The sequence below is a fragment of the Eubalaena glacialis genome, chromosome 14, assembly GCF_028564815.1.
Source record: "Eubalaena glacialis isolate mEubGla1 chromosome 14, mEubGla1.1.hap2.+ XY, whole genome shotgun sequence".
NCBI classification, from domain to species: Eukaryota; Metazoa; Chordata; class Mammalia; order Artiodactyla; family Balaenidae; genus Eubalaena; species Eubalaena glacialis.
In genome coordinates, this window is record NC_083729.1 from 54,109,373 (window position 1) to 54,125,606 (window position 16,234).

At 34.3% G+C, this 16,234-nt stretch overlaps 1 protein-coding gene across 1 annotated transcript in view; it reads left to right on the top strand.

Annotated features, from left to right (window-relative positions):
• EHBP1 (EH domain binding protein 1) overlaps positions 1-16,234 on the top strand; it is a 331,743-nt gene that overhangs the window by 229,116 nt on the left and 86,393 nt on the right. The window contains exons 11-13 of the mRNA XM_061210795.1: positions 354-532; positions 1,159-1,207; positions 8,917-9,819. Coding sequence (XP_061066778.1) covers positions 354-532; positions 1,159-1,207; positions 8,917-9,819 — 1,131 coding nt within the window. The remainder of the gene's footprint in view (positions 1-353; positions 533-1,158; positions 1,208-8,916; positions 9,820-16,234) is intronic.

Genomic DNA, 16,234 nt, shown 5'->3' on the forward strand with positions numbered 1-16,234 from the left:
ATGATTGCATTTGGGGAAGATTTTTTTAGTATGTGAGAGTTATACAGATATTCAGCCTTAAGTATTTAAATACTTTAATGTTTCCATCAATGTAGCTCTTGGCCTGTTCTTATGTATAACATTAAAATCTTGCATATGTATATCTTTGTCAAGCAGACGCCATAGGCTAAAACTGAAGATAATAACTTAAGATTTATGTCTCCTTTCTTAGAGGTTACAGTTGTCTTGAAGTGACAGTTCTGAAGTACCTATACTGACATCAAAGTGTTCAAGTGATCCAGTTAGGTCAATTAATGTTAATTTTCTTCTTCCATTAAATTATTTTAATGTTTTCCTCTTTTCATTTTTTCTAGCCGAGTCCTATACCAAGTCCTGTTTTGGGACGAAAGCCAAATGCTAGTCAGTCGTTGCTTGTATGGTGCAAAGAAGTTACAAAAAACTACCGGGGAGTGAAAATCACCAATTTTACTACATCGTGGAGAAATGGTTTATCTTTTTGTGCAATATTACACCACTTCAGACCAGATTTAATGTAAGTAGAAACACTTTCCATTCCTATAAATATTTTGTAAATAATAAAGTTTTTTAAAAAAAGGAAACAAACCATAAAATAATTTCTTAGCACATGTCCTGAAATACTTGATTTTTTTTTTTATCACCCATACTCTTACTTTTTGGGAGAAGAAATATATCCCAGAAAGAAAAGTAGTTCCTTGTTGATGCCTAAAAACAATCTTTTCTGTTTTAAAAGAGCATATTTTTTTCCTTAATCTCATACAGAAAACTGACTTCAGATTATTATGAAAATTGTGTTAATGTTGAAATGAGATGAGACAGATAAGCCTGTAGCTCTTTATACATTGACAACAAGGGGTTACCTCATGGTGAGTTTGGTTGTCAAGGCTAGTCTCTGGTCCCCTGCCTTAACTTCTCTTTTAGATGGAAAGCTTCAGGCATTGGAACTTGTAATCACTGTTATTTATTTATGTATTTATTTCCTTAATTTTCCACACTATTAGTTTTGTTGATGGAATTGCTGTGAAATTGCTGGTTACTCTTTGGTATTATTGAATGTCAAATTTTAAGATTCAGTTTGTTTTAAAAACAGCTGTTTTTATCAATTACTGTATTTACCTACTGTGCCATTTTCTCCCTCAGTGACTACAAGTCTCTGAATCCTCAAGACATTAAAGAGAACAACAAAAAGGTAAGAATTGCCAAAGAAAAAAAATACATAGTGTCAATTTTGGCTTCTCTGCAGGCATTTATTAATTTGGGGAAAGTGAGGTTGTTTTGTGAGGTCCTAACTATAGCTCACAGAAGGTAGTCTGTTTCCTGTCAATTTTGGCTTCTCCGCAGGCTTTTATTAATTTGGGGAAAGTGAGGTTGTTTTGTGAGGTCCTAACTATAGCTCACAGAAGGTAGTCTGTTTCCTGCAGTTCCAGTAGGATGCATGGTTTACTCTAGTTTGTCATGGCCTTTAAAAATCACAAGTGCCAGACTGGCATCAGATTATAATAATATGTATGAACTTCATTAACTGTTAAATGTTTGTTAAAGCATGTTGCTTTTATTTAGCTCTTAGCAAGATTTAGCTTTTAAAAAGTGCAATCCAAACTGTTGTGCCATGAGTTTAGAAAAACCTGTTGGGAGGGGATGAAAGCAGGAGCCTGATGGGTATGCAAAAAAGAATGCATATGTTCCCAGAGGCAAAAAGATATGAACGTTGGTTCTTTTTTTTTTTTCTTTTCTTTTTTTCTCACTTTTTTCCCCCTTTTTCTGGTAAACTGTGCAGTTTTTTTCCACATAATTAATTAATGTACTGAGGTCAGAGCTTCCCAATTGGTGTGGGGAAGATACTGATCCTTTCAGCCCTCAGGGTAGCTACACAGGCCTGAGTTGCTAGAGCCCTCTGGGCCAGCTGACTGTGGCTGCAGGCTGACTTAACTATGTACCCCAAAATGCAGCACAATATTACAATTTTCTGTGTGCACCACAACATAAAAAAGGAGGAAGCACCTATCTCAGCATACAGCAGGTACTCGTTTAAAGCTTTTTTTCCTGCTGAGTTGAATTCTTCAACTGAAAAGTGTTGTCTTAGAGCAAGAGTTCTTAACCTGGGAGCTATGGATAGAATTCAGGGGATCCTTGATCATGGCTAGGGAAAAAAAAATTTATTTTCTCATTTCTTTAACTGAAATTTAGCATTTTCTTCAATTATGAATTTACACAACAAACCACTGTAGTATTAGCCATGCCTGAGACTTTTTCACCTTTAGAATCTCAGATATTTTCATATCACTTTACAGTTGCAAATATCTACAACTACTTTTAAGCTCATCACTTCTTCATAATTGTAGCAGTTTGTACATCCATAAAAAGCACATTTATTGTTTCTCAAATTCCATTTTCCTAATATTTTCAAATACTTATTTTTCAATAATTGGTTTCTTTTGTAATCATATGTAATTTTTTAACTTTTTATTTTATATTGGAGTATAGCCGATTAACAATGTTGTGATAGTTTCAGGTGCACAGCAAAGGGGCTCAACCATACATATACATGTATCCATTCTCCCCCAAACTCCCCTCCCATCCAGGCTGCCACATAACATTGAGCAGAGTTCCCTGTGCTATACAATAGGTCCTTGTTGGTTATCCATTTTAAATATAGCAGTGTGTACATGTTGGTCCCCAACTCCCTAACTATCCCTTCCCCTCATCCTTCCCCCCTGGTAACCATAAATTCATTCTCTAAGTCTGTGAGTCTGTTTCCGTTTTGTAAATAAGTTCATTTGTATCATTTCTTTTTAGATTCCCATATAAGGAATATCATATGATATTTCTCTTTCTCTGTCTGACTTACTTCCCTCAGTATGACAATCTCTAGGTCCATCCATGTTGCTGCAAATGGCATTATTTCATTCTTTTTAATGGCTCAGTAATATTCCATTGTATATATATACCACATCTTCTTTATCCATTCCTCTGTCGATGGAATGGATAAAGGTTGCTTCCATGTCTCAGCTATTGTAAACAGTGCTACAATGAACACTGGGGTGCATGTATTCTTTCAGACCATGTTTTTCTCTAGATATATGCCCAGGAGTGGGATTGCAGGGTCATATGGTAGCTCTATTTTTAGTTTTTAAAGGAACTTCCATACTGTTCTCCAGTGGCTGTACCAATTTACATTCCCACCAGCAGTGTAGGAGGGTTCCCTTCTCTCCACACCCTCTCCAGATTTTATCGTTTGTGGATTTTTTGATGATAGCCATTTTGACTGGTGTGAGGTGATATCTCATTGTAGTTTTGATTTGTATTTCTCTAATAATTAGCAATGTTGAACATCTTTCCATGTGCTGCTGGGCCACCTGTATATCTTCTTTGGTGAAATGTCTATTTAGGTCTTCTGCGCATTTTTTGATTGGGTTGTTTGTTTTGATAATATGAAGCCTCATGGGCTATTTTTAAATTTTGGAGACTTGTCAGTCACATCATTTGCAAATATTTTCTCCTAATCTGTGGGTTGTCTTTTCGTTTTGTTTATGGTTTCCTTTGCTGTGCAAAAGCTTTTGAGTTTAATTAGGTCCCATTTGTTTATTTTTGTTTTTATTTCCATTATTCTGGGAGACAGATCGAAAAAGATATTGCTGCGATTTATGTTAGAGAGTGTTCTGCCTAAGTTTTCCTCTAGGAGCTTTATAGTGTCCAGTCTCACATTTAGGTCTTTAATCCATTTTGAGCTTATTTTTGTGTATGGTGTTAAAGAATGATTTAATTTCATTTTTTTACATGTAGCTGTCCAGTTTTCCCAGCACCATTTGTTGAAGAGACTGTCTTTCCACCTTGTGTAGTCTTGCCTCCTTTGTCTTAGATTAATTGACCATAGGTGCATGGGTTTATTTCTGGGCTTTCTGTCCTGTTCCACTTATCTATATTTCTGTTTTTGTGCCAGTACCATACTGTTTTGATGACTGTAGCTTTGTAGTATAGTCTGAAGTCAGAGAGCCTGACTCCTCCAGCTCCATTTTTCTTTCTCCATATTGCTTTGGCTATTTGGGGTCTTTTGTGTCTCTATACAAATTTTAAGATTTTTTGTTCTAGTTCTGTGAAAAATGCCATTGGTAATTTGATAGGGATTGCATTGAATCTGTAGATTGCCTTGGGTAGTATAGACATTTTGACAATATTGATTCTTCCAATCCATGAACATGGTATATCTTTCCATCTGTTAGTGTCTTCTTCGATTTCTTTCATCAGCGTCTTACAGTTTTCAGAGTACAGGTCTCCTTACTCTTATTCTTGTCTCCATAGGTAGGTTTATTCCTAGGTAATTTATTCTTTTTGATGGGATGGTAAATGGGATTGTTTCTTGAATTTCTCTTTCTGATCTTTTGTTGTTAGTGTATAGAAATGCAACAGATATCTGTGTATTAATTTTGTAACCTGCAACTTTACCAAATTCATTGATGAGCTCTAGTAGTTTTCTGGTAGCATCTTTAGGATCTTCTATGTATAGTATCATGTCATCTGCAAACAGTGACAGTTTAACTTCTTCTTTTCCAATTTGGATTCCTTTTCTTTCTTTTTCTTCTCTGATTGCCATAGCTAGGACTTCCAAAACTATGTTGAATGAAAGTGGCAAGAGTGGACCTCCTTGTCTTGTTCCTGATCTTAGAGGACATGCTTTCAGCTTTTCACCATTGAGTATGATGTTAGGTGTAGGTTTGTCATATATGGCCTTTATTATTTTGAGGTAGTTTCCCTCTATGCACACTTTCTGGAGAGTTTTTATCAGAAATGGGTGCTGAATTTTGTCAAAAGAGTAATCATATGTATTTTATACACATTAAAACATTATTCTGAGAAGGGGTTCATTGCCAAAAGAATTCATGGGCCAAAGTGATTAATAACCTCTAGGCTAAAGTTTTTAATTTACTTTAGGTAGTTAAAACCACCAGTGAGAAAAAGACTATAAAGGGAACCTTGGTAGAAGTTCAATTAACAGATGAGAATTTAAATCAAATTTTTTTTTACTTTTATTGCTCTCTAAAACCAAAAATTTAGGGGCTTCCCTGGTGGTGCAGTGGTTGAGAATCCGCCTGCCAATGCGGGGGACACGGATTTGAACCCTGGTCTGGGAGGATCCCACATGCCGCAGAGCAACTGGGCCCGTGAGCCACAGTTACTGAGCCTGCGCGTCTGGAGCCTGCGCTCTGCAACAAGAGAGGCCGCGATAGTGAGAGGCCCGCACACAGCGATGAAGAGTGGCCCCCGCTCGCCGCAACTAGAGAAAGCCCTCGCACAGAAACGAAGACCCAACACAGCCAAAAATAAATAAATTAATTAATTAATTAAAAACAAAAAAAAAAACAAAAAAACCCCAAAAATTTATATTTCCATTAAAGAATTCTTGTTTCTTTGCAAATGCATGATGCTGGCCCCAGAGAAAAACATTTAAAAGCAGTCAGTTTTTTAATTGAAATATGCTATTAAAAAAGGTAATCTTTAAAAATCAGTATAATTTTCTTTATAGAAATCATGCTTCAAAATAAGTCATTCTCTTGAATTATTTCTTGTATGATTTTGAAGAGCCTGTGTCTGTCAAAGCAAAATGCCTTATTTTTTGTCAATTAAGTTATACAGTTGGCCCTCTGTATCCATGGATGTGGAACCCACAGATACAGAGGGCTGGCTGTATTCCACCATTTTACATAAGGGACTTGAGCATCCCCAGATTTGATATCTGCAGGGGGTGTTAGAATCAGTCCCCCATGGATACCAAGAGACAAGTACCTTTAGATATGACAGTTCTTTACCTGCATTTTCTTGCATTTGAATAAGCAAATTTAAATGCAGATAAGAGCATTATAAAATAAACCATTATTATTTTTTATAAAGTGAAGCTTTCAAGTTACTGTTTAAAATTTTGAAAAGCAAACATTTTTGATTTTACCTAGCTATATATTTTTAAAGAGTATGAGGAATCTCATTAGGGCTTAAGTTATACTTCTTTACATTATTTATTTCAGAAATTTAATAATAATGAACATACCTTGGATTTACATATTATTACAAAGAGAAATATTAAATTTATTTTAATAATAATAATAAATTAAATAATAAATTAAATTAATAATAATTTAAATAAATAAATAATATAAATTTTAAAAACAATAATAAATTAAATTAAATAATAAATTAAATATTAAAATTTTTTCTCAATTAAATCTTAAAGGGCAGATGATTATAGCTTTTTTTAAAAAAATAAATTTATTTATTTATTTCTGGCTGCATTGGGTCTTCGTTGGTGCATGCGGGCCTTCTCTAGTTGTGGCCAGCAGGGACTACTCTTCGTTGTGGTGCACGGACTTCTCATCGTGGTGGCTTCTCTTGTTGCAGAGCCTGGGCTCTAGGCACATGGGCTTCAGTAGTTGTGGCACGTAGGCTTCAGTAGTTGTGGCTCGCTTGCTCTAGAGTGCAGGCTCAGTAGTTGTGGCGCATGGGCTTAGTTACTCTGCGGCATGTGGGATCTTCCCGGACCAGGGCTCAAACTCGTGTCCCCTGCATTGGCAGGTGGATTCTTAACCACTGTGCCTCCAGGGAAGTCCCAATTATAACTTTTTGAAAGGATTTTAATTTAGATGATTCCATTCATTGCACAAGTCAATACATAATTGTTGTTATACTTTCCTTTTCATCACTTTGCAACTTCTTTTTTTTTAAATATTTATTTATTTATTTGGCTGTTCCGGGTCTTAATTGAGGCACGTGGGATCTTTAGTTGCGGCATGCAGAATCTAGTTCCCTGACCAGGGAGCAAACCTAGGCCCCCTGCATTGGGAGCACGGAGTGTTAACCACTGGACCACCAGGGAAGTCCCACAACTTCTTACCTGATATCTACATTGAGTATCATTTGCTACCTACAGACTTATTTCCAGCTTCACACAGTTCTTCCGGGTAACCCCATCTGCCCTTAATTGGACTTAAAACAGTACAAGAAACAATGCCTGTGTCTTAAGTTCCATGCAGATGCATAACATAACTGGCAGTGACTCCTTACCAATTAAATAACATCTAGCAATGAATAAGACTATTTTCTTTTAAAGACCTCTTTTTTCTCCACACACAGCTAAAAAGACAGTAGGTGATTGACTATTACAGAAGAGGTTAACCTATGGGAAAATTCCTTTATAAAGTCTTGACCTCGCTTACAAGAAATCTGGTTTGTTTTTAAATTTCTTTTAGTGCAATTAGTGTGCATAAAATGAATTGCTACATGAAACAAAACACCAGCAGGAGATTCCCCACAAGTAAGCTAATCATTTTCCCAGGTCTGTAAAAAGTGCTGAATAAAAATGGTATTTACCTGTGACATCTGATCTTAACCAGTATGTCAGTGTTTTAGATAATAGGGAAATGTTTAGAATACTGCCTGTGGTGCTTTTCCTGATGGTCTGCAATTGATGTCTGTCAGTCAAGTTGTCAGGACTCATGAGGAAGAAAATGACTTTAATTTTCCTAAAACATGTAAAATAACAAACAGGCCCAAACATGCACACCAACTGAGCCATTCTCTCAAGTAAATATTTTGAGGTACCTATACTATAAAGCATAGTGCTGTGAAAACTGAAGAGGTTTTAATATCACAATTTATTTTTCATTTTCTTTCTTACTTATTCCATAACATTTATTAAACTACAGGAAGAATACAAGGATTAAATTCAAAGGTAGAAATGCACTGTAACATGTATATGCAAAAGACTGATTCCTTCTGAATTGTTACATAATTTCCTAACCTTTCTTTTTAGAAAAACTTTGAGTTATGATCCTATATCTGGGTTGTTACAAAGACGAGACATTTTATATCCCAAAGCAAGAATATAACTAGAGGGTCCCTAGTTTTTCCAAGAATATATCTAAATGTTTAGCCATATTTTTAATGCTTCCTAGCAACACAATGCTGTTTTCAAGGGTTAGTTCAGGATAGTAATAATTAATTGTAAATTGAGAAACAGCTTTGATTCTTCAAAACTAGAAAAACCTGATGTGCCACAGTCATTTAAAGGCTAACAAAAGTAATACAATGCAGCCTCACATTCTAAACTAGGTTGTACTACTCAAAACATTTCCTTCTTTCCAAAATGGATGAAGTGAAAATGAAGTCACTCTTCTCATTATGAAAATCAATCTTAATTGGGCGTTTTAAAAATGTTTCTATGTTTCTAGACTTAAGTAGCACTTACTTATATTTTATACCAGCCAATCTAGGAGTTAGTTCTTTTGGGATATCTACCTGTACTTTATCTTCACAAATCACTACAGTTACATGACCACTGAAAAGAGGGGTTGATAGGAATAATAAAGCTCCAGATGAATTATTATTTCTTTATACCCTAGTTCTTTATCACAAAAGTCAATTCTAAGTTTTTTTGTTTGTTTGTTTTAACTCTCATTTTTTGCTTGTTTTCTTTATTGGAGAAGAACATTTCAAATGTTATTAACTAATAAAAATGTTTTACTCTTGGATCTACCAAACTTTTACAAATTTCCAACTTGGAATGTTGTTCTGTTCATGTGGCATAATGTCAGTAACATAATGTACCCTCCAACAGCAACAAAAAGCCATTAAAATTTTGCTTGTTTTTTTAAAATGGTAACTGAATTGTGTTTTATTTTTAACTCTTTTTTGAAGTGTAATTGCCATATAACAGTACCTCAGTCTCAAGTGTACAACATAATGATTTGATATTTGTATACATTGTGAAATGCTCACCACAGTAAGTCTAGTTAACATCTGTTATTTTGCTGTTTTTAAAATGTGGTGATGTTTTAAGTTTCTTTAAAAAAATTAAAATGTATGGATTGTCTGAACTCTTCAATATATCTTCTGTTTTTCTTTCCTCTGAAGGCATATGATGGATTTGCCAGCATAGGAATTTCCCGGTTATTGGAACCTTCTGATATGGTTTTATTAGCAATTCCTGACAAACTGACTGTTATGACCTATCTCTATCAAATTAGGGCACATTTCAGTGGGCAAGAATTAAATGTTGTTCAAATAGAAGAAAACAGCAGTAAAAGCACATATAAAGTTGGAAACTATGAAACAGATACAAATAGTTCTGTTGATCAGGAAAAATTCTATGCAGAGCTTAGTGATCTGAAACGGGAGCCTCAACTGCAGCAGCCTACCAGCGGAGCAGTAGACTTCTTATCCCAGGACGACTCTGTATTTGTAAATGATAGTGGGGTTGGAGAGTCAGAAAGTGAACACCAGACTCCTGATGATCATCTCAGTCCAAGCACAGCCTCCCCTTACTGTCGCAGGACTAAAAGTGACACAGAACCCCAAAAGTCCCAGCAGAGCTCTGGAAGGACTTCAGGATCCGATGACCCTGGAATATGTTACAGTACAGATTCAAACCACGCACAAGTTTTGTTAGGCAAGAAGAGACTATTGAAAACTGAGACTTTAGAATTAAGTGACTTATACAATAGTGATAAGAAGAAGGATGTGTCTCCACCCTTTATTTGTGAGGAGACCGATGAGCAAAAGCTTCAGGATCTAGACATCAGTAGTAACTTGGAGCAAGAAAAATTAGAGAATTCCAGACCCTTAGAATGCAGATCAGATCCTGAATCACCTGTCAAAAAACCAAGTTTATCTCCCACTTCTAAACTTGGATATTCGTACAATAGAGATGCAGACCTTGCCAAGAAAAAACGTACTTCCCTGAGGCAGACAGAGTCTGATTCAGATGCTGATAGGACCACCTTAAATCATGGAAATCATTCTGCAAAAACAGTCCAGGTAAGTGAGTTAGAATGATGAATACATATATGTGGTAAATAGTTATTCTTTTTTGTTGTTTCTTTTTGTATTCATAGAGTACTTTACAAATGATTAAAGGTGAAGTATAATTTCCCATCTTAGAAAAACCTGAAATATACCTGCTCTTCATTTAAAGTTTATAATATTTTAAGCCTATAAATAAATCCCAATTTCAAGATTGAAGAATAAAGAATGTCAACTTTTCAAATCAAAATGTTATTAACCTATAAAACTATTTTACAGAATAAGTCAAAGCTATTTCAGTATTCCATTTTGTAAGCATATCATTCTGGAAATGTATAATGCCAAATTAAAATATTTCCCATTTACAGCATTTTCTTCAAATATTTTAGTTGAATTGCAATTGGTAATTCTGGTCCCATCATTATTTGTGGTTAAAAATCCCAGTAACGTCGAAATTTCTCCCCATGTGGGGAATATGGCGTGGATTTAATTGAATCTATGGTGCCATCAGTGATAAGATATACCATTATTTTATGTACCACAAAGAAAGAAAAACACTGCCAATAAATTATGATACATGGTTTTCTTATCACATAGAATTTTTATTTTATACCTAGTGAAAGAGTTCTTTTAGACTTATTTAGGCATGGAGTTTTTAATCATATAATGCTCTTATGTATACATAAAAAGGAATTTTTTTAGCAAAATAAATTGGTTAAGGTATAATCAATTTAGAATTAGAATTTAGACTCTAACTCTTATGAATCACTTTGTGATATAGAGTTGTCGGTGTTCCTGTTTTTCCACATAGTATTGTCCTCTGTGCCATCAAAAGCCTGATGTTACAACAGTGCTTCTCAAAGTATGATCTGGGGACCTCTTAGGCTCTCCAAGACTCTTTCAGAGAGCCCCCAAAGTTGAAACTATTTTCATAATAATACTAGAACTTGATTTACCTTTTGCACTTTCATTCTGTCACAAGTGTACAATAGTGTTTTCTGGAGGCTACATGGTTTGTGATATCTCAAGAGACTGAATACAGAAGTAGATATGAGTATCTAACTGCCTTCGATTAAGGCAGATATTAAAGATTGATTTGCAAAAAATGTAAAATAATGCCGTTCTCAGTTTTGTTTTTTAGTGTAGTTATTTTTATTAGAATATGTTAACATCTAATGGGTTTATTATAGCTATTTTAAAGGAATGAATAAGTAAATATATTAAAATTTTTTTCCATTTAATTTCCAAAATGACAAATATCTGTAGATGTAGCCCACATAAGCTAAAGCTTTTGGGGATCCTCCATTTTTAAGCATATAAAGGGATTCTGAGACCAGAAAGGTTGAGAACCTCTGAATTACAGCGTTTCTTCACAGTTGTCTCTCGGATTTTCTTCTCAGTAATACTCACTGATAATTTCACTTTCTATTATTTTTATTTTTATTTTTAATTATTTTTGGCTGTGTTGGGTTTTTGTTGCTGCATGTGGGCTTTCTCTAGTTGTGGCGAGCGGGGCTAATCTTCATTGTGGTGCGTGGGCTTCTCATTGCGGTGGCTTCTCATTGCAGAGCACGGGCTCTAGGCACGCGGGCTTCAGTAGTTGTGACACGTGGGCTCAGTAGTTGTGGCTCACAGGCTCAGTAGTTGTGGTGCATGGCTTAGTTGCCCCGCGGCATGTGGGATCTTCCTGGACCAGGGCTTGAACCTGTGTCCCCTGCATTGACAGGCGGATTCTTAACCATTGCGCCACCAGGGAAGTCCCAATAGCACTTTCTTAACCTTTCTGGTAGGTCCTAACAAAAGATTTTCAGACAATAACCTGGAGTTCTGTTGCATTCTCAAATAGTACTCAAGGGGTTGTTAAATGAAACATCAAGGAATTATAGTCGTGCCACCAGAATTATCAAGCACATGCATATGTAGGTACTGATGACTATGTCTTAACTACCACCTATATGACAGAGATATAAAATGTCATCAGTTTTGTTTTCAGAGGTATTAAAATGTGCATCTTAGAATCAAAGAAATATAATAGCTAACAAAGCAAGCCCCTGTTCTCCTAATCAGAAATCTCAAATCAAATGTTCTAAGTACCTAAACTTTCAGAGTATCATAGTGTCCCTACAGAGTAGATAATCATTAAACATATAGTGACTGACATTTGCAGAATTTGGTGAGCCTAAATTTGAATATCAATACAGATTTTTCTCGTAAACCAGATTTTTAAGGTAAAAGTGTTTAGTTAAATCTGGAAATTGATTAGTGTTTAAAAATTAAAAATGCTCTGAACTAGGACTCAGTAAACCTGGATTCTCATCTTGGCTCCAGTAATTACCAGTGTGACATGTTAACTAGCCATTTAAATTCTTTAAATCTTATTTTCTAAGTATGTTAAATGAAATAATCTCTGAGAGCCCTTTAAGCTCTAAAACTCTGTCGTGCTGTGATTCTGTTCAAGTGATTTAAGTGATGTACAGTAAATCCACAGGATGATGGAAGCAGCATCTATTTACAACTCCGTATATGTTTATTTGTTGGCAGTTGGTTTACGGGTTAGAATTTTGCTTAGGGTGAATTTTAAAAATTGTTGGCAAAACTGTTCATTGCCTGGTACCGAAAATTGTAGTATAGGTGTTAATACTTGAGAAGTTTTTTATTGTAGCTAAATTTTGGACAGTTAAAAATCTGTTTTTCTTTTGTATACTGTATTTTATTGATTCTAAGACACTTTTTACATTTTAACTTCTCTGAAATCAAGATGTTACTTATAATAACATGTTAGAGTTTAACTGACAGTGTTCTTTCTTAGAAACTCATAAAATAATAGTGAGTCTAATAATTAATAGCATTTGATTAGAGGAAATTTGATAATTTAATGTGACTGTATAGACTTAACAAGTCATAATGTTGCCCATTTGAGTGGCTGATACATGTGATAACCATTATATATCTTACACATATCTCAGACTTTACAACCCATGAGGTGAGTGGTTGGTGCCTATTATATATATATGGGAGAACCAAGATCTACAGAGTTGCCTTAAGGTCATATAATAAATGTTAAAAGTTTGAATTCAAAACCAACCTTGTCTGACTTCAAAGTCTGTGCCCCTGAACTTTATGCTCACAATATCTCTTTGGTTTTGGCCATAACAGCACTAAAAATAATTATAGCCCAGATGTAAAATAATCAACAATTACATTAAGTCCCTTAACAATGTTTACCTCATTAGATTCTCCAGGAATTTTTCCTAAGGAGATAATCAGAACTGTATACAAGAATTTACATATAAAGATGTTCACAAAAACATTATTTATGATAGTAAAAAATTATAAACAGCCTAAATATCCAATAATATAAGACAAGTTAAAGTATGATATGTTCATATTAATAGAATGCTAGGTAGACAGTTTAAAATCATGTTTTCAAAGAAATATTTAAGGATGTGAGAAAATGCTCATAATATTTAGACTATTAAGTGGAAAAAAGCATGATTCTACAATGATTATCCCTGGGTGCCGGGATTGCTAATTTTTAAAAAATATTTCTTTTTTAAAAATTGAGTTGTAATTCACGTATTGTATTATTTTCAGGTGTACAACATAATGATTCAATATTTGTATCTATTGCAAAATGTTCACCACAATAAGCCAAGTTAATATCAGTTACCATACATAGTTGCAAAAGTTTTTATTTTCCTTGCGATAAGAACTTTGGAGATCTACTCTCTTAGCAACCTTCAAATATACAATACAGTGTTATTAACTATATTTACCATGTTGTATGTTATTCCCATGACATACTTATTTTGACCCCTTTACCCATTTAGCCCACCCCCAGCCTCCAGCAAACACCAATCTGTTCTCTGTATCTGTGAGCTTGGTTTCAGGGATTTTTTTTTGGGGGGGGGGTTGTTTTTTAGATTCCACATATAAGTGAAATCATAGGGTATTTACCTTTCTCTGACTCATTTCTTTTAGCATAATGCCCTCAGGATCCATCTATGTTGTCACAAGTGGCAAGATTTAATCCTTTTTTGTAGGTAGATAATATTACATTGCATGTGGCTATCCAGTTTGCCCAACACCATTTCCGCATTGTATATTTTTTTACTCTTTTGTTGTAAATTAATTGACCATATATGTATGGGTTTGTTTCTGGGCTCTGTTCTGTTCCATTGATCTATGTGTCTGTTTTTATGCCAGTATCATACTGGCATATATATTATAGCTTTGTAATGGTGATATAGTTTGAAATCAAGGAGGGTGATGCTTTTATTTTTCTTCTTTTTACTTTTATATATTTTCTAAAATTTCTATGATGAATATGAAATGCTTTTTAATCAGAAAAAAATTTTGTGTTTATGTGCTCCTAAGACCAAAGCAGTTTTTCACTGTCTGTTTAGCTAATTGGAATCCCTAAAGGACTGTATAATCACAGAATTTAGAGCTAGTGGGAACTTTTAAGATGATCTACTCTAAGTATTTGAAAAGTTTACAGTGAGTGGGATTTTTTTTTTTTTAACATCTTTATTGGAGTATAATTGCTTTACAATGGTGTGTTAGTTTCTGCTTTATAACAAAGTGAATCAGCTATACATATACATATATCCCCATATCTCCTCCCTCTTGCGTCTCCCTCCCACCCTCCCTACCCCACCCGTCTAGGTGGTCACAAAGCACCAAGCTGATCTCCCTGTGCTATGCGGCTGCTTCCCAGTGAGTGGGATTTTTTTTTTTTTTTTAAACATCTTTATTGAAGTATAATTGCTTTACAATGGTGTGTTAGTTTCTGCTTTATAACAAAGTGAATCAGTTATACATATACATATGTTCCCATATCTCTTCCCTCTTGCATCTCCCTCCCTCCCACCCTCCCCATCCCACCCCTCTAGGTGGTCACAAAGCACTGAGCTGATCTCCCTGTGCTATGCGGCTGCTTCCCAGTGAGTGGGATTTTAAAGATGATCTCCCTTCATTTAAAAGATGAGGAAATTGAGAGATTTTAAAAAATATATTAATAGTTAACATTTATCAGGTGCTCACTACATTACTCTCTTTCACTTAATCTTTACAATATCTTTATGAGAGTTGATCTATTTTTATCCCCATATTATAAATAAGGAAACTGAGGCTTAGAGAGATTGAGTAGCTTGCTCACAAGTTACTCAAGTAATGGAACTAGATCTGTCTGACTTCAGAGTTCTTAAATATCATGTAATGGTTTTAAGTGACCTGTTCAATGTTGCATTGCTTATTATTAGTGGAAGAAGGATTAACAGTCTTGACTGCCAATTCAGCATTCATTTAATTAATTTTGTCTGTTTTTTGAGAATACGTTGATTTGTAACCAGTTCAAATGCAGTTATGAACTCTGTTCTATTATGTCCTATCAGTATGAGCTAAAAATCTTTCATTATCGCTTATACATTTCAGTTGTATCTATTAAGTTAAGAATTTTTGTTTAATCCTCTTAAAACCTTGGGTGATGAAAATGTTCTGGAATTAGATAGTGTTGATGGTTCACAAACTTGTGAATATGCTAAAAAAAAAATCACTGAATTGTACACTTCAAGAAAAATCTTTGCTTAAAATTACAGAAAAAAGTTTAAAATTTGCTGTATCAAAATATAAAGGTCACAAAGAGACCCAAAAATGATGTACTAAATTTTTTAAGTTTTACATTATCACCAAATAAATAGGTTGCTGTTTATTACCTCTTCCTTGACCATGAATGATAATTATGACTGAACCAAAACTATGCAAAGAAAAGGAATGAAAAGAAATTAAGTATCAAAGTCATAGTCATAGACATCTAAAGTCAGAAGTTGGCTACTTTAGTAGAGAAAAGGAATTTGAACTATACACACTATGAATATTTGTGCTTTGGATTAATGCCACCATTTAAGAGCTGATTTCCATTGATGTTCTACCTGTTTTTCTCCAAAAATATATTGTAAGATTACAAATTAATCCAAGAAAATACTGTTCCAATTCTGAAGTTTAATTGTTGTAAGGAAAGTGAGCCATAGAGAAAAACAGTATTATTTTTCTTTAAATAAAATATGATAGCTTTGAATTTTCTATAAACGTTAAATTGTCAAGAATTTAAAGAGTTGTTGCCACAGATAATTAAAATCTTTCAAAATGCAAATTTGGAAGACACCTTGTTATCAATTCTATACAACTATAAAAATAAAACTGCGAACTTGAAAAAATGTCTTTGCCAGATTATACTGTGATTAGCAAATTTGAAGAATGTATATAATATGTGTATGGACCTTATACCTTATGAGACTGTGTTCTAATGAAAATGTAATTAAATTTAACCCAGTTTTAGCCAGTAAAGGTATAGTTCCTTTTAGTCAAGATATATGTATTCATTCCACAGTTTGTAGTCAACATTAATATTTTCTATAGGTAATCTCAT